The 19,630-nt window shown below is 37.2% G+C and overlaps 2 protein-coding genes across 2 annotated transcripts; both read right to left on the bottom strand.

Moving 5' to 3' along the window:
* Positions 1-66: 66 nt before the first annotated feature.
* Positions 67-8,717, bottom strand: LOC134649834 (putative serine protease K12H4.7). The gene is made up of 9 exons (XM_063504668.1): positions 8,580-8,717; positions 7,716-7,900; positions 6,868-7,100; positions 6,505-6,643; positions 5,803-5,951; positions 4,418-4,534; positions 3,997-4,135; positions 1,368-1,541; positions 67-175 (listed from the first exon to the last, which is right to left on the bottom strand). The coding sequence occupies exons 1-9, from the start codon at positions 8,688-8,690 to the stop codon at positions 70-72; spliced, it is 1,353 nt and encodes a 450-aa protein (XP_063360738.1). The 5' UTR covers positions 8,691-8,717; the 3' UTR covers positions 67-69.
* Positions 8,718-13,451: 4,734 nt separating this feature from the next.
* On the bottom strand, positions 13,452-18,994 carry LOC134649833 (venom allergen 5.02-like). The gene is made up of 6 exons (XM_063504667.1): positions 18,749-18,994; positions 18,367-18,485; positions 17,088-17,169; positions 16,256-16,434; positions 15,657-15,754; positions 13,452-13,642 (listed from the first exon to the last, which is right to left on the bottom strand). Exons 1-6 carry the CDS (start codon positions 18,810-18,812, stop codon positions 13,540-13,542), a joined length of 645 nt encoding a protein of 214 aa, XP_063360737.1. The 5' UTR covers positions 18,813-18,994; the 3' UTR covers positions 13,452-13,539.
* Between the last annotated feature and the right edge of the window lie 636 nt (positions 18,995-19,630).

Genomic DNA, 19,630 nt, shown 5'->3' with positions numbered 1-19,630 from the left:
TATCCAGTAATGTGAGTTTTGTGGCCACGTCACAATGGATGCGTATCTGGCGGCCAGCTGTGAACGCTTCTAGTTGAGCCAGGAAGCCACGATGCGGCGCACCTGTTGCTTGGTCTGCGTCATTCTGATGGTGTCGGTGGTCAACCAGCCCTGCATGTCGAAGCAGTGAGATGCCCTGCACAGACAACGAAAGAGATAGTCAATAAAGGTTTGATCTCTTTAACCTTTTCGACGCCGTGTCAAACACAAAAGCTGTCACTCAACGTCACCGAAGTAGGCGTTGAACCTACGGTGCGGATATATCGGTCATTGGCGTCCAAAAGGTTTATCTTTAATATGCGTAAATTTTTGAACATAGCGACTTTTTAGTGACGGTTTAGTTTACTATTACGCTTCCTATTGGAAAAAACTTAGAGAGCTTACTTACATGTAGTGATTATAGGTAATTGGCCACCCTAAACTAATTATGAATTCTATTTACCTATAAACAATTCATTTTTGGTATAAGGTGGCAAGTTATTGAAACTTTATACTCAAATGAATTCTGCTTATAGGTGAATAGAATTCATTTTTAATTTAGGGTGGCCAGTTACTGGCGAATTACCCTATTATCTTTGCTTTAGTTTAGGGTAAATTCTGTAGCCACAGTACATTTACTGCCATCTTTCGACAGAAGATTGAAACTGTTAGAACGCCATTTGACTTTGATCCTTATTCTTTCACTGATAAATATTGTGTTAAATTAACGCCATCTACTCGACAGTAGACCAAAGGTTATGGTGCCGTCGCTCGAAAAGATTGCACGGATTGCACCATACCATTGGCCTTCTGTCGAGTAGATGGCGTTAATTTCAATATTTAACAAATTAACACATCAGTTGAAAGAATAAGGATCCAAGTCAAATGGCGTTCCAACAGTCTTAATCTTCTGTCGAAAGATGGCAGTGAATTACTGTAGTGGCTACATAATTTGCTTTGGCAATCCGCCTCTATTTCAAATTCTCTTTGCTTACACAAACAATACAAGTGAATGTCAAAGTACACTGGATTCCCACCTTTTATCAGTGGTAACTAATAAAAATTCCCAGGCGTTACCACCAAACCGAGTTCCCAGTAGTTACCAGTGGCAGGCGTGTCTCACTCCGCGATTTCGTCGCTTTGCTACAGATAGCTAAAAGTACATCCGTTCGGCCCCAATTTTGGGGAAAGCCATAAGCCGCGCGTGGCGCTGTCGCCACCTAGCGGCCATATCTGTGCTGATCGTAACATACGCGTTTTGTTAGAGAGTGAGTCTTCTGTACTTAGTACTATTATTTATTCTGTGCCACTGGTAACTAGTTGGAATAACCCGACTGAAAGTATCTCACCTCGGCACTGTGATAGTGGGCGAGTTCTCCCTGAGATCGTGTTCGTGCACGCCCAGCGCGTGCCACGGGTCGTACGAGCCGTGGATGTTGATGGTGTTGTTCACGATCGGTTCCAGGCCGCCGAACATCAGATTCACTCGCTCCACTGCGTCGTATACGAACTCCTCGTCGAATCTGTAACGGCAATAACATTTAAGGGTGGTATTCCACCTGTCCAATGTCATTACGTCTTACTAAGCAAATTTTTTTTTGTTTAAGAATGCAACGCTAGATGTCACTGTTCCGTCTAGTGAAAATCCTAAATCGCGCTATTAAGATTTTTCTTCAAATAATGACACTAAACTACTAAAATTAATAGTTTACAAATCGAACGCTAGATGTCACTGTTCCGTCTAGTGAAAATTCTGCATCGCGCTATTAAGATTTTTGTTGAGATAATGACCCCAGACGCCTACAATTTTATTTAGTTTACGAATTCGTCGCTAGATGTCGCTGTTCCGTGTAGCGAAAATCCTGCATCACGCTCATCGAATTTAAACTGTTGTGAGACATGCTAACATTGAATAATTTTACGGTTTAGACTCACTACCAGGGGGGGGGACACTAGAAATGTAGTTAACGTCAGTAAGGATGCAGGCGATTTCTATATTTTGCCCCCGACAACATTCTATTGCGTAAAGTTGACTTCCGATTACACAAACTACGTCACCAGGTGTCACTATAAAATTCATATAATTTTAGTGGCATTAATATTAACATTAAAATAAGTACGTATTAATATGTTTAATTATTATAATTTTCAATTAATTTTGCGAAAAAATAAGAATTTTGTTAAAATGTGATTTAATTATGCTGTTTGTTTATGCTGGCAACACTTGCATAACCGCCAAGACCATAGAGGTACAATCATATATAGATGAAATGGGCGAGGAGCCAGTTGACCGAACGAGATGCACTTATGGAACTTTTAGTATGAGTAACAGAGAAAGCGCTTTTGAAATAACCCGACCAAATTACGTAGGTTGTGTTTGGTAGGTTGTCAGGAACGTCAAAACGTGTTTTTAATTTGGTCGCATTGCGTATGTTCTGTCCCTCACGGGTGCACTAATTTGGTCGCATTGCGTATGTTCTGTCCCTCACGGGCGCACGCGTACAGCTCATCTAAGTATATAATACTAGGTATATGGCCAAAACATGCAATTTTTTACCTGTCACTGGAAGAGCGTAAATTAAAAATATTTTAGTGATGGTTGAGCCATTTTCTTCGTTATGGTTTGGTTATGGTGTTGGAGGAAATTAGATTATAGAATGAAAACACATGCCTCCCCTGCCCTGCCATGCCCTGTTGTGAAAACCTCCAGAAAGTGCGTTGAGTTCTGTGTTATTTTGTGCGATATGGACGCTATTTTAGAGTAAATTTATTTCGTGGTAGGTATCTAATAAGTACCTACTTTTGATAAGGCACGCCACTATCGATAAATCTGCTACAATGCCTAGACTATGTGCTTGTATTGTGCGTAGTAAATTATACAAATTTTCTTATTAACATGTATTTTCTCGTGTGTGAATGCTTTTTCGCCACACTCGCTTTCTTTTCTATTGTTTACCTAAAATTGTACTTTCCTTGCGATAATGTGATGTAAAACATGTATGCAATAAACATATTTAATTTAATATTCTGTTTTTTTATTTATTCCATTATTGATAACATTAACCTTTTCCACATAATGTTAGGTCTACTCGGGCGGTTTACAAGTGCATTTTTTGTTTGATTTCTTGTAAACAATTAAAGTTTTTTGTTACAAGAAACCAAACAAAAAATGGACTTGTAAACCGCCCAAGTAGACCTAATATTATGTGGGACGAAAGTACACGTATGGATGCATATGTAGTTGTGCACGCACACAAACATACTTAGTTTCGGCGGAGAATCAGAGATGGCTCTTTCAAATGAGTTTCCATAAAATGCTTCAAGAGGGCTCTCTTTACCTATATATACTTACTTTACTCTTTGCTCACTACACTACACTAGTGAGTCTAAACCGTAAATTTATTCAAAACTGCATCACGCTTTAAGATTTTTCTCGAGTTAATGACCCCAGATGCCTACAATTTAGTTTAGTTTACAAATTCATCGTTAGATGTCGCTGTTCCGCCTTGTGAAAAATCCTGCATCGCGCTATTAAGATTTTTCTTCAAATAATGACACTAAACAACTAAAATTAATATTTACAAATTGGACGCTAGATGTCACTGTTCCGTCTAGTGAAAATTCTGCATCGCGCTATTAAGATTTTTGTTGAGATAATGACCCCAGACGCCTTCAATTTTATTTAGTTTACAAGTCATCGCTAGATGTCGTTGTTCCGTGTAGTGAAAATCTTGAATCGCGCTATTAAGATTTTTCTTGAGATAATGACGCCAGTCGCCTATAATATTATTTAGTTTACGAGTTCATCGCTAGATGTCGCTGTTCCGTGTAGCGAAAATCCTGAATCGCGTTTTTAAGATTTTTCTTGAGATAATGACGCCTAAATTTTTTGTTTAGTTCACTAATCCCACGCTAGATGTCGCTTAAAACACTGGGCATTTTCCCGTCTATGTTTAGTTAGCAGGATTAAACTCTTACCTCTCTGTGAAAGCCTTTTTGCAAATATCGACGTAGAAATCGACGCTGAGCCATCTTAAGGGATCAAATACTGTGCCACTCCTGGGTGCGGTTTGGTAGAACCCGTATTCTGTACAAGTCTGGTAGTACCAAGCTCGAGCTAAAATGTAAAATAATAATATTATCAGAAAAATTATTTACTTAGAATATACAAGTATTCTGGATTCGTTGTATCGTATGTATAAGAGATATCTTTATTGACCGAGCGTTAGCGAAGGTCTCCGTTTCAGCTTGGGCAAAAATATTTCGTATGTCCGGATGTTCTATACTTACGTGATTGTTTTCTATGTACATATTTAAGTAGGTACTTATATATCATTAATTTAATATTTAACTTATTTGGACAGATCTCTACTATCTCTAGTTATAAATAAGTACTTACAGTTTGATCGAGGGTTACTGTAGGTATTAATCAGTATAGAATATTGCAAATTCCAGCAAGTTTGCAAACCAGCGGATTGGGCGATGTAACCCCCAATCTTCTGCATCGGGGTGGTGCCTAAAGATTAAAATGTTGGTTAATAAACAGCGCCATCTGTTGACACACTTTTAATCAGCTTCCTAATAGGATCCTAATAGATTTGGTATACGCTTGCGTTCGCGAGGGACAAAACATAGGCAATACGACACTATGATTGGTCGAATTTATTTGTTTCCCACCATAATCCATACAAAGGAGGATGGGCAGATTTGTATGGACACTGGCCTATGAGCCAATAAGAATAAGCGACATACCATTGGAAAGGTTTTTTTATATACTCCATTTTTTTGTATGACGAGACTTGTCAAATCTCTGTTTAAAAAAAACAAATATGACACAAAAAAACATAAGAAAACGAATAAAAAAACTAAAATATCGTGACACCAAATCATCCACAATAACAAAACCTTAATGATCTGCGACACAGGAACTTAGTACCGAAAAAAACTATACAGTCACGTTTAAACTCACACTACTTTTTGCGGTGATAACTTTTTTCACACAAAGATTTGGGACTATCTGCCATAGTAAAAGTATTAGAACTTAGAATAAGCTATCCAGTGACATATAGCTTGTCCTTATTGGTCATTAGGCCAATTTGCCCACCCTCCTTTATGGTGGGGAATAAAAAAAAGTGAGACTGTGACAAGGACAAACAATAACAGCGCTTTCGCTGCTACTCCTACTGAAAGATACATAAGACTATCCCGTTCGGTCATTTCCCGCCGCCCCTCATGCAGTTCCAGACAAAATACTAGATTCATGACCCAACCCTAAAATTGCATTACAACTTTAGGGTTGCAACGCGCTCCCTTGTGTTTTGTAGGTTCTGCCATCTACTGGCCTTGAACGAAAACTTAAACTTGACATTCAACATTATTTATTCTGTGACTTCAAGCCAAACAAGTATGTAGGGGGCAGCCCCTACTGTTTATGCATATAGGAGGTTTTAGCATCAGCATGGTTTAGTTATGTCACCGTAAAATTATAAACACTCGTCATATTATAATCTCGCTAGTTACATTATAAACTGACGGTAGGGAGATTATAATTTATAATCTAACCTAACCTAACTTACGTTAGATTATAAACTAACGGGTTCACAATCTTACGGTGTCATGCAGTTATAAGATAGTCGTCTGTTCGGTAGAAAGATCAGATTATGCAAACCAAAAGCGGGCAATCCGCAGGTTCCATATCAGGGATGTTGCGGATATTCGCATCCGCAGACGCCGAACTTCCGCATTATTTTCGAAATCCGCATGCGCAACATCCCTGTCCCATACCGTATATATTTCCGGCGAAGTTGTTGCAAATGGCTAGAAGGTCGCCCGGCCGCGCCGTCTGCACGTTACCGGAGAATCTCCAGCTGATCAAACCGGAGAAGTAGCCTAGTTCGTACACGTCATCGTAGTCTAGAAGTGGCACGCATAACCTATAACAAAGATAAAAGATAGTACAGAGGGTCTTGTCATAGTAAATTTTGTAGTCACAGTAAATTTACTGCCATCTATGAACACACGATTAAAACTCAAAATTGAAATGTATAAAACTACCAAAAAATTTAAATGATTTTATTATTTTATATAATTTTGACCCACGTTCTTTCACTGATACCTATGTGTTAAAATTGTTAAATATCAAATTGTTAAACTTCAACGCCATCTAGCCGAGCATAGGCCAAAGGTGTGTGCGCCATCTATCCGAGAATGACTTTTTCTTGATTTCCGAGGCACGTTTTTTTCTTAGACTTTATTTATTTCATCTTATACGGAGTTACATATGTCTTTGTCTATAATAAAGGGTTCAATGCTAATCAGATGGTAAAACAGTGGTAAGGTCTAAAAGAGATCGCGCCCTCAAACTTTATTTTGAAATATGTGACGATCTACGGAGTTATTTTTTGTGGTAACCGGGTGTTAAATATCAAGTTACTTTTTTACGTGTTGGGGCAAAGATATGATATGAGTATGAGTATGAGTATGTACCTGTAGGCCTGTTCTAACTCACGCCGGCCCTCCTCGGTCTTCAGAGCTTCCACGGTGTCCAATATGCCTTGTCTGATGGTCGATATGCACTGCTCGCCGCCTTCCGCGTAAAATGCGTCGTGTACTACCTCCAAATATCCTGGAATTGAAATATCTTATAATCTGTATCCGACTTTTTAAACACAAATCCAAAAAAATCATCATCTTCCTCGTGTTATCCCGGCATTTTTGCGACGGCTCATGGGAGCCTGGGGAAGAATTGGCTTATATTGAATTGGGTTTTTACGAAAGATGGCAGTCCATCTGACCTTTCGACCCAGAGGCCTATGCCTTATAGGGACAAATCCAAAAGAAAAAAATTACCAGTGAAGTCAACTTCTCCTTTAATCGGTCCACTCGATGCCACCACCCCCTCGACCAAGTGTGGATAGCGCTGTTTGAACCACAGCGCCATGTTGGCAGCATAGGAACCTCCATAGAGAATGAACTTGCTGTCAGCGAATTGAGACGATTGCTTCATGTTCTGGATGAAGAACGCGAGGTCGGCCAGGGCTTGGTCGACGTTTAGGAAGCGCAGGTTTTCGGTGGTGAAGTTTCTGTAAATAATTACGTAGAATATGTAGAAAGGAAAGTTTCCACCATATGGAAATCAGCTTTGTGTTTGTCTATGTACCTACCTCAGAACCTGCTGAAAGAGACCAGTGAAACCAGTTGTCTTACTTATTACATTAATTTTTTTATATTTGATTCTGTCGGATTAGGTTACAGCTTACATACTATAACTAATGTAAAGCGTGACTTACTTACACTTTCAGTGGGCTTTAGTAGCTAGCTTTACTAGGTCTAGCTAATTTTGATTCTACCTTATTAATGAAATTTATAAATAATGCCCACTTTATTAAGTAGGTGCGACGCTAAGTTAATGAGATTACGTGGTTCCCGCTCTTGGTTAACTAGGACTCCTGAACATGCGACTCAATTAGGGTTACCAGACGTCAGGAATTTACTTATCAAGAATAAATAGATATCGCATACGGCTAAACCCCCCCGTCGCCCGCCTATACGAGTGTCAGGAAACAATCAACTGACTAGACTCCTCAACCAACTAGACTCAATCAACTGTTGGACGCGAAATCTGACAGTTGTACATCTAGGGGCCCTGGTTTTTGGTTATGCTAAGATGAAAAGAAGTTATAGGGTGGTATACGCACGTGTAAGGCACAGTCTCGCCGTAATACCGGTGCTCGGTGTACACCTGATAACCGCCGTTCTCGCGAGCCATCTCGAACATGTTGCCTGCGAGCAGCCACCCCGCCGCGATGTTCCACTCGCCGCCCACCAGGATAAAAACTGGCGAGCCTGGGCCGGCGAAGAATTGTTCGTTAAACATGTAGCGCTGGGGAGGATAATAGATGAATGAGATTTTGGAGATGGTGCGTCTAAGCACGAATGGCAATCCCGAACAATTTGCAAAACGAAAGGTGACTGTTCGTACGCATTTACCTTTTAGTATCACAGAGGCTTAGTATCTAAATATAGAAGACACCTTCAATCAGTGGCAGATTTGCCCTAATAAGGCCCAGTAGGCCCGGGCCTGGGGCGGCAAGATATTACCTACGGGCGGCAAATTGTAACAAAAAAATCAATTGGTGCTGAGAAAGGGGACGGCTACAGGGCCTGGGGCCTAGGGCGGCAACGACTGCAAATCCGCCACTGCCTTCAATTGAAGTGCGTATGAAAGCTGTCCATAGGCTTATTAGGTACCTACTTACATAGGTACTGCTATTTATAAGTTTGATAGGTACTTATGGCAGAACTAAATTGTATGCCTGACCGTTATCACAGAAGTCGTAACAAGAAAAAGTTAATAAAAGTAGATGGTGTTTTATTGGGGCTCATACAGACGGCGCGCGAACTAGTATACGATTTTAGGTTACATTGCGGAATTTGCGGACCATTGAGGTTACATCAATTCAGCCGACCGATCAAATAACGCAATGTAAGGAATGAAACACGCATGCGAGTTCTCGCACCGTCTAAATGAGCCCTTAGTCTTCGAATTTTTGAAATGTTACCATCATAAACGTGTCCGAGTTCTGCGGATTGAAGTGGTCCAGCGGCATTTGGACGTAGGTCTCAAAGACGTTGCGGGTGCTCATGCGAGCCGTCTCCGGCGGCGGCGGCATGTCATAGCGCAACGGGGGCTCCACTCCCGGCTCCGGTACGACTTCTGCACTGGCGCTGGCTAACAGGAACACCCATAGCTGGAAGATAATAGACTACGTTAACATTTTTGTAAGGGGTGAAAAACGGTTTAGTTGCAACGGACGTGGATCCGAGGTCCGAGCGCCGCGGTGCCCGCGGTGGTGTGCAAACGGGACCTCGCTACATAATGTTCATAGCGCTCTGTCGCTTATACAGCGGAGCTGCGTCCGTGTGACCGAAGCCTAAATTAAGTATACAAACCCGGAAATGATATTTAAGCGGCGGGGAGATGTCACGGCAAAAATCGGAGGAACCGTAAGGCTATCAACAAGCTTAGGAAATAATGAATTGATCTACAATGTATATAGTCCTGTGCCACATGTAGACTCTACATGTGGCACAGGACTGGCCGACAATGAGAATAAATTTGTTATTAATGTTATTATGTAGAATTTGAATTATTTGAATTATGTTTAGTAGGTATCAGCAAAGGTTAGCTAATATAAACATAACTAGCCACAGGCATGTAAATTATACCATCGTCTGATAATTTCCATAGCCCTATACGTGCCTCATAATTGTTGTATGGTGCTGTTTTAAAATTATAGCGCTGTGCTTAACTAGGCCTTCTACAAAAATAATGAGGCACGGGCCGTTTATGTTCTAATCCCTGTTACTATTTTATTTATTTTTGAAGAGATCAACCGCGTCTTCAGAAATCGAGGAAATTCACACTATAATAGGTACCTTACCTACTTACCTAACAAATCCGGCCCACTGATTTTGTGTATGATTTTTGTATGTACTTAGAACACAAAAATCTTCGGTTATTCTTATTCCCAAGAACGTAAAGTTAACCAACAAACATTTAACGAAACCAAACTTTTTCTAAATGCAATAAGGGGCTAAAGTATAGGTACCTGTATATATTTTATGTAGGTGGCTATTTAACTTACTTACCAAATACATTGTGCTATTAATCAAACTTCACCGTAAGAATCACATACACATTCTGATACTATTGGTGTTACATTAATTTTACTAATTATCATATCATAAGCCTCCGATAGTGTTGAATATTTAGTTAAACAATACTTATCGCTATCGAGCTAGCGTGAATGATTAATCATTTCATTACGATTAAGAGATAAACTGACCTAGCTAAGCCAATGATAAAACGATAAAGTTAAGAAATTACAGGGAATATACCTATTAAAGTATTTCTCTACTGGTTATTTTCAACTAAGGGTCTTACATATTATAAATGTGTATGTATTTAAATTTATTTAACCATTCATCCCCAAAAACTATACCAAGCGCGCGCTTTTGCTGCAAATTTATTGAATTTACTATTATTTTTTCTATGTCACATATTTACGATACCGATATAAAAGTCATGGCGAATATTGTAGCAATAGCTCTATGCAATATTACCCATATAAAACATTCGTTTCTTTCTAGCGAGTAGGCAATGCTAGTCTCGAATATTTTTGTTTGCAACTGGGCCCATAACCTATTATCTTTTCAAACAGGCGCGCTGCTACTACTTTTTAAGGTTATTTCTAGCTTTGTTGGCGAGGAATTGAAGGGACAATTTACATATGTAGTACTTACCTAGGTTTCTTTTTACTTTAGTTCAACTAAGTACCTAAGTAAGTAATGTTGCCAAAAAACTATTTGAAATAAATGCTTTTTATTTATATTAAGAATTAAACATGCAGCTGGTAGATAAATATACATTAAAAAAGCGACCAAGTGCGAGTCGGACTCGCCCATGAAGGGTTCCGTATTTAGGGGATTTATGACGTATTAAAAAAAAACTACTTACTAGATCTTGTTCAAACCAATTTTCGGTGGAAGTTTGCATGGTAATGTAACTAATGTACATCATATATTTTTTTTAGTTTTATCATTCTCTTATTTTAGAAGTTACAGGGGGGGGGGGGGCACACATTTTACCACTTTGGAAGTGTCTCTCGCGCAAACTATTCAGTTTAGAAAAAAATGATATTAGAAACCTCAATATCATTTTTGAAGACCTATCCATAGATACCCCAAACGTATGGGTTTGATGAAAAAATTTTTTTTGAGTTTCAGTTCTAAGTATGGGGAACCCCCAAAAAAATGCGGTTCACTGAATACATTTACTTACCAAGTATCAACAGTATAGTTCTTATAGTAACTTGCAGGACTAAGTAGGTAACATATAACACACTTATACACACAACACACACACACACACACACACAACGTGTTGACACTCAATTAGAATAATAATTTTTAGGCCTTAAATATATTATGTTTCTCTTGTAAATTAATTTCCTAAGTCTACTTTAAATTTTGTGTTCAACATGGTTCAATAGTAGGGTTACCAGATACAAATTTAGAATTTCCTGACAAAACCCATACGTGTGGGGTATCTATGGATAGGTCTTCAAAATGATATTGAGGTTTCTAATATCATTTTTTTCTAAACTGAATAGTTTGCGCGAGAGACACTTCCAAAGTGGTAAAATGTGTCCCCCCCCCCCCCTGTAACTTCTAAAATAAAAGAATGATAAAACTCAAAAAAATATATGATGTACATTACCATGCAAACTTCCACCGAAAATTGGTTTGAACGAGATCTAGTAAGTAGTTTTTTTTAATACGTCATAAATCCCCTAAATGCGGAACCCTTCATGGGCGAGTCCGACTCGCACTTGGCCGCTTTTATTTTCTTGAACCCCCCCCCCCCCCCGATACTAAAACCTGGCTACGCCCGTGGTAATGTACATCATATATTTTTTTTAGTTTTATCATTTTCTTATTTTAGAAGTTACAGGGGGGGGGGGGGGGGCACACATTTTACCACTTTGGAAGTGTCTCTCGCGCAAACTATTCAGTTTAGAAAAAAATGATATTAGAAACCTCAATATCATTTTTGAAGACCTATCCATAGATACCCCACACGTATGGGTTTGATGAAAAAATTTTTTTTGAGTTTCAGTTCTAAGTATGGGGAACCCCCAAAAAAATGCGGTTCACTGAATACATCTACTTACCAAGTATCAACAGTATAGTTCTTATAGTAACTTGCAGGACTAAGTAGGTAACATATAACACACTTATACACACAACACACACACACACACACACACAACGTGTTGACACTCAATTAGAATAATAATTTTTAGGCCTTAAATATATTATGTTTCTCTTGTAAATGAATTTCCTAAGTCTACTTTAAATTTTGTGTTCAACATGGTTCAATAGTAGGGTTACCAGATACAAATTTAGAATTTCCTGACAAAATTCCTGATTTCCGAATATTTTTCCTGACATTCATATTTTTTTTTACGATGGGGGGTAGTACGGATTTAGTAGTGTAATTTAGTCCGATTAAGCACGATGTTTTACCTACATTAATTTTAATCACAGAGGCAGAGGATACTTCTTATTAGGTATATTGTTATCTTTGCAAATGCGAATATTAGACATGATTTCGATTTCTAAAACATCTATGTATGTATGCTTGATAAGTTGAGTGGATCTCATTTATTATGTTTTTACAATGTTTTTGGATTAATTTAAGTAAATAAAAAGGTACTTTATAAAAAAGTCTATCAATCCAAAAAAATCCTGACATTTTCGTGTTCCGTCCCCATTCCTGATAAAAGGCCAAAATTCCTGACATGTCAGAAAAATTCCTGTCATCTCGTAACCCTATTCAATAGCCGCTCATGTAATACCTTTAAGTAAATCGTATGATTTCCCTCACGGGACAGGCTTTGCCTAGTGTGGGGGTCAGTATAAAGTGTAAATTCTGTAATGTATTTTTTGGAAATAAACTATTTGTATTTGTATATACTATAGGTACTTTATAAGTAATTTGAATCTTTTAGGGTTTGACTGCTGAAGAGTAAAATGGGTATAGGTTACAGCGTTAAAGAGGTAAAAATAATTTCTAAACACATCATGTAATGTATAAATATTATAATATAATTTCGTCTCTCCAATATCACAGACACGGTATTGTAACTAATAAATAATAATACTAATAGGTTTTATTCTAGGTATTCTATTTTAAGCCTCTGTTTCGTAATATAGGTAATATGTATTATAGATACCTACATATACATATGTTGGTATGTTATAAACTGGCCAATTTTCGAAGTCGTTCACATACTGTCTTAACTGTTTTCAAATTAAATAAATATTCAAATACATGACATGGATGGTACTTGGGTCAGATTCTAACTTTTGTAGGTACCGTAAACTGGGGTGTCAATAAAACTTAGTGGTATTGAATAGATTAAGTAACTAAAAATTATGTATCTATCAAGGTGGCCCCATTTAAATGTCAACCCATGTCACGAACTTTGTAGAATTATTATTTTATAAATAAATAAATTGACGTTGAAATTGAGGTACCAGAGTCGCATTCGACGACGTTAAAATTATTGGAATTTAAATGGTTTACATCTTAAAATACGACGTTGGATTCTACAGATCTAATTTTAATGGCCGTTATTTAAGTATGTTGATAAGTAAGACAACATGATGTCCAGTGTCAAAAAGAAATTAACTAATCCTGGGATTTCCGAACTACGACATGCGTGGTATCTTTCTATCTCGGCCGCAGCGAGGAGTACCGTAAACCGGGGTTACTATAACAATTGATGATGACCCAAGAATCACAGTAACCCCAGTTTACCGGTACCCCAGCCTAGATGGCCCTTGACAGCGACTGATGTAAACGTAAATGCAAAGTTTTGACAAACACTCAAAAAGTTTGGAGACCCCAAAACCAGCCAATCAAATCATGTTGTAATTTTAGCCAATGAGCGTTCAGCATTTGTTTCCGTACTGTCTTGAGCAGTCGCCGGCGCCGCACACAAGTTTGCCGCTACCGTGACCATCTCTGTACGGCGCTTCGCCTATCCAGTTACCACTGAAAAAAAAAACAATGATGCACTTAGTACTTATTCAAAATCAGTGATCAGTTAATATTAAAGACTGCTAATCCTTTAAACCAAGTGAGGAAAACTGGCCCGAGAACAAAGCTTGGTTTCCCCTCTTTGGTATATGGTTGGATGTAGGGTTTGCACGACGGATCTGAAATGTATGGGAAGATCCGCGGATCCGGATCCAGATCCGGATAATTTCATACATTTCGGATCCGGATTGCAAACCCTAGCTGGATGTCAATAGTTTTCGTCAAAACCCAGGATTGAGAATGCAACCAGGAAAATAATTAAATGAGGAAAATAAAGTCTAGCAAGCTGTAGAAAAAATACTAATTTGAAAACTATGGGCGAATCAATTTTTAGACCGACATATTTCACGTCTCTGGTGTTACCAAAAATGTCTAAATTCATAGGTCTATCAAAGAGCATATATGTATCTTAGTACGTAATATATTATTTATAGGAACTTTTGATTTTGGTAAGTTTGTCGTTGACAAATTATATAGTGCCGGTCTAAAAATAAAGTGTATTTGCACCATGAAGTTATATTTTTTAAACTGGAGCGAGTTGTCACTTTTTTTGCCATACTAATTTGAACCTTATCACCGAGACAGAAAGTTGTTCGTACCAGACTAGAGAAAACGGTCCACTTGAGATAGAAAAACCCGAGCCCTGTGTCTCACTCGCACATGTTGCCAATGTTAAAAAGATACCATTATGGTAGAAATTATATCAATAAACTACTGAATTTAATTACCTTCTTATACAATTTTAGTGCTATATTCAGACTACAGTTCTGATATCTTTTAAGTAATTTGTAAATAATTATGATGCCAATATTATTAACTGATTAAACCAAGCGCATACACAGCAAAAAAAAAACTAAATTTTAGTATGGTAGAAGTTGTAGTAACTTTAAATATTAATTGGTATCCCCAACTTGATGACATTTCTTCAAAACACGTGAATGCGAAATTTCTTAAAAATTGTGAAGAAATGTTGTGTTAAAGGTTGTTGGAGTGAAATAATTGCTAATTGTGGAATATTGTTTCACAAGAAAGCCACAATTATTACATTTTACTATAAAAATACAAGGCAACATTGTCAAACTCATTAGGGTGACTATGATGTCGGCACGTTTTGAATCGGTCTCACAGAATTCTTATTAGTTATTATTAACGTAGGTAATGTAAAAGTAAGTTTAACATAATAGGTACCTTATGTCTTTAATACGGCATGTTTAATTTAAGATTTGTTGTAGAACAATTGAAGGGATGTTTACAAAAACAACATAACTGCTTAGACCGGTTGACACTTTTTTAAGAACATACATTGTTAATCGTTTCAGGTGTCAACCAGTGTAGTCAGGTATGTTGTTTTTGTAAACATCCCTTCAATTGCCAAAATTTAAAACCAAAGTGCTTAACTCCTTAAACATTACAGACTCTCATTTATACATAATATTTTGTTAGGTGTGTTAAACTGTTTATATATGACATCGATTCTTTATAGGTAGGACACATTTCCGTCAATAGAAAAAAGGCACCAACTTTAAAAAAAACGTCATATTTGCTAAACAGATCTTCAATGACGCTTATACTTAAAAAAACTGAAGTGGACAAAAGGGTAGCCTACCTTTATGAACATACCATGAGTGAGTGCGAAAGAAGCCGACTACAAATGAAAAAAAAACCTGACCACTTAAAATTTCACTTTATTTAGAAAATGACACACCCTACTGATATATTCCATGTTATCCTAATATCCCACATACAGATGTCTTATGGTCACCCTAATTAGAACGAGATGCAGGGCTCTAGTTTGACTTCTCATGTGGACACACTTTTTGGTCAATGTACTCGATCCAGTTTATTAACTCTAAATCCGTGATTTGCACATAAAGGCGCGAAGGGCCAGTCTTCCATACAAATTTTGAATAACGCGCCTTTTTCTGTCAATTGGTGAGCCAGAAAATAAACAAAAAATGAAAATAATTACGCTGGTCCGTAGTTGCAGACCACTGTAAATTTGTTCCAGTTTCCGTCGTGGTTTTGTGACACTGCGCAACCGACGTGTGTTGAATCGGACCATACCATCTGTAAACAAGTTTATTTTGAATTATTGTTTAACAACGGCCTCTTAATATTAAAGTCTGTGTACAAAATGCGACAGAATAGAACCCACGCGCTCAGTAGGTTTGGTCAGGGGTTGACAAATCATGGCTCGCGAGCAGCAATCAGCTCTTTTAGTGAGGCGGCTGTTTGAAATTCCGGAAGAAGTATTTTACACAGTTTTCTTTTTCAAGAAGTTTAACTAGAGTTTTTATATTCTTATATATTTTTTCATTATTAAAATAAAAGCCAATTTTGTCGTTTTGTAACTACTCATTCCTGTGAAGTGTTTATGTGACTCATTACTGTGAAGTTTATATAGTAACATTATATCTAGAAATTGTAACTTAGTTGAAAATATGGAAAATGATACAATCCACAATGGCGTGTGACCTGCAGTCCACTACTTAAAAAATCGATAATTTGTATCTTGATTTATTAATTTATCATTAAGGCCAGACATTTTTAGATATTCCTAAAGCGCACCTGCGTGTAGTGCCCAATCTCTTTGCTGCTTGTAAAATCAGACCCCTTTAGGGGTCCGAAGGTATAGTCCATGTACTCTTCAAACCACGATTTTAGAGCGTTATCCACGTTCAATTTGTACGATTTGTCTGTGGTCATATACCAGTAGAGATTTTCGCCCGTTTGGTACTTTCCGGCTCCTGAACAAAAATAAGAAATTACCTATATTAGAAACGCATTTAAACAATCTCGGGAAAAAATAAATGGGGAAGGCTTGGGATTTATTAAGAAACCTCTATAGTTATTGAGCCGTTACTATTCAATTATTTTTATAATTTAATCGAGGCACCTGGTGGCTGAATACCGATGGAGATCGGAGTGTTTGGAGTTGTGCAATTTATGGAACGGGCTATTCATAAATTACGTCATTTCAAATTGGGGGGGGGGGGTCAGGACATCGGATGATGGTAGCATGACGTAGGAGGAAACGACCCCTTAGGTCATTCGAAGCATGATTTTTGGATGATTATTTCTAACAAAACAAATATAAAAGCAAACATTCAATCATTTTAATTAAATAATGTTAGTTAAATATAATATCCCTTCTACAATTATCATTTATTGGTATAGGAGTCTCGTGACATTATTAACAAACTGCGAAAACCTCCATAACTTGATTGTTAATTAATTGATAATACATAATTGATTGGATTTTTCCATCAAAATATCGACCAGCGCTATTAGTACGAGTACACAATCTAACATCTAAGACAATAATTTGTCAATATCAATATATGTTGTAGTTGTAGTAGGGTAATGGTAATAATGACAATATTAACATCAAAATACTCACCGACTGTTTTATCAGGGTTATGACCCGAAGGGTTTGTAGATGCCCAATGTGCCGCCTTGGCGGCTAGTTCTTCGTCCCAAATCTTTATAGAATGATTGTAATTAGTTACTAAGTTAAGCTAGATACATTTATAATGAGTCGAAAATATTTATTGGGTCAATCTAACATCGAATCTAGTAAGACTACGGAACGAAACTAATCCAGTAGGTATGTCTACGCAACAACGTGTTAAGTATACGAAGAAATATTGTTCGGTTTAACAGTTTTTATTCTAATTATTGCTTGTTTGCTATTATGTTAAGCAAATTAATGGTTTTAAAATTGACCTAGAGGCGAGTGGTTCAAAAAGTTGAAGTTTGGGCATTGCAAGGGTTTCGAAGTAGGTATAAGAGGGAAACAAACTTGTAGCGAGTTGTAAAGTTAGAAAGATTCAAACATGCCATAAAAATAGGCTAGAAATAAGTAGGCGATAAGAAGTAAAGGATTAACGAGGTGAGGGACGAGTTTTTCTCTTAAAAGAAAATAAGGACCCGATCGCAATAGTGTAGGTACACTAGGTACCGACTATAATATAATTAGACATTGACACGAAACTACTATTAATCGTTAATTATAAAAACATCTTAGATCTTAATCTGCGATTAAGTACATAACTTTAAATTCACGTTTGTCTATTGACTTCATATTACCGACTTAATAATGCCAAAATAGGATTTCAAACCTAAAGTTGAGTAAATATCTCATAAAGCCTTTTATTGATTAAAGATCCACAATTTGAAAATAACGTCTAGAACTTCATAAATAATTATATTTGTAGTTTACGGGTGGCTACTCAATCTTTGAAAGTTGTTTTAATGGATAGCGACTTATTACATAATTAGTTCGGTTAGGTCCAATTATAATCAAACGATAGGCAATGAAAAAGAAATGTGTCCAGAGAGGTAATGTGGCCAGCCTCCTTGGCAACCTACCTACGAAGCGATAACTAGGTACTTAGGACAATTATTTATAATATTTAAAACCTTCGCGTTTTGAACACATATTAACTCACCAGTGAGACCTGTGTCGAAACGTCGGTAAATAAAGGTAATTGAATAAATTTCGAGTTAGACCCGTCTATAAATGTGAGTTAATATGACAATTATTTATTTTATAAGTTTTTAATTTAAGTGTTTTGTTATGATTTTAGGCACTTATGTTTAATGTAAAATGAGATTAATCTTCAATGTTGTATAAACAAAGTAATATACTTCTAAAGTCATGCAAAAAATATACTTACTACTGACTTCATCTTTTCAGCGCTTGGTTGCCTGTCTATTTTCCCATTTGCCACTTCAAGGCGCCTTGAATTGTGACCATCCACGAATTGGTGAATTTGTTGGCACGACAAATTTAGCACTGGAATTGAAAATATATTGTGGATATTATGTAAAGTGGACTTCATATATGACCGATGTTGTCAATTAACCGGACTCGATTTTCCGAGACATCCTACATACAGTTAACGAATTAAAGACTCCGTTCAGTCCAAACCATTTATTCCATGTTCAAGTTTAGGTAAATTATGAAACTGAACGGAAAAATATCGTTTTGGCCCTCTTTATAATAAAATATCGAAATTAATTACTAATTAGGTACAAAGATATATAAAAACAACGTACGCTTGCATTGCGCTATTTGCGCTAGTCCGATTATGGTAAAAAATACGAGCACACGAAAACCCATTGTTTCAACAACTGTCGCTTGCCGGTGTTGAATGTTGACTGTGATTTTGATTGCAAGTCGTTTGTGCTATACCGTGTATTTATATTCTAGAGTAAACAGTAAGTGAGTAACGCATACACGCCTGTTATGACGAAATTACAACGCAGGATACTTTGACAAATTTATAGGGTTGTCAAAACGCACGTCATCAATAAATTTAAGGGGTCGTGAAGATTGTAAGGAAAGAGCCAAAAATCGTAAGCTTTAAGGATTTCAAAGAGCCGCCTCTCTCTAAATTTATATTTTCGGGAAACTAAAAGAGCCACATGCAAGTCACAAACCACGATTTGCAACCCCTATTTATCCAATACGCATTATATTATATTATACTAAAATCAGAATTTGATCCTTATCAATTATATCCTTACCTATATGGTATAAGGCCAGGTGGGGTGCGACTCCGAAGATTCCCTAGAGTTTCTCTTGTCCCGGTGTTTCTCTTCCCTCACCTGACCTCAATAATATGTCTAATTGCAACTAAGGTGGCGTGATAATAAATACATATGAATGTTATCTGTTTTAACCCCTAATGAGAAAAGTGGATAACCCGTCCGATGTTCTGGGAGTTATCTAAATGAAAAGGTAATGGGAATTATATTCATATATAGCGATAAAACACATACACGTACTCTTACAGTGATCTATGAAGTTCTTTACAAATTAAGTACTTAACCTTTACCTACTACTAAAGGAAGTCATACTATCGCAAAAAATAAGTATTTACTTCTTTTTCCTTTTGTGCTTATATTTATTTTGGGATTAAAAGTTCCTCTTGAATC

The sequence above is a fragment of the Cydia amplana genome, chromosome 7 (assembly GCF_948474715.1).
Source record: "Cydia amplana chromosome 7, ilCydAmpl1.1, whole genome shotgun sequence".
Lineage (NCBI taxonomy): Eukaryota > Metazoa > Arthropoda > Insecta > Lepidoptera > Tortricidae > Cydia > Cydia amplana.
Note: the sequence above shows the minus strand (reverse complement) of the source record. Positions and strands in the feature narration are given on the sequence as shown.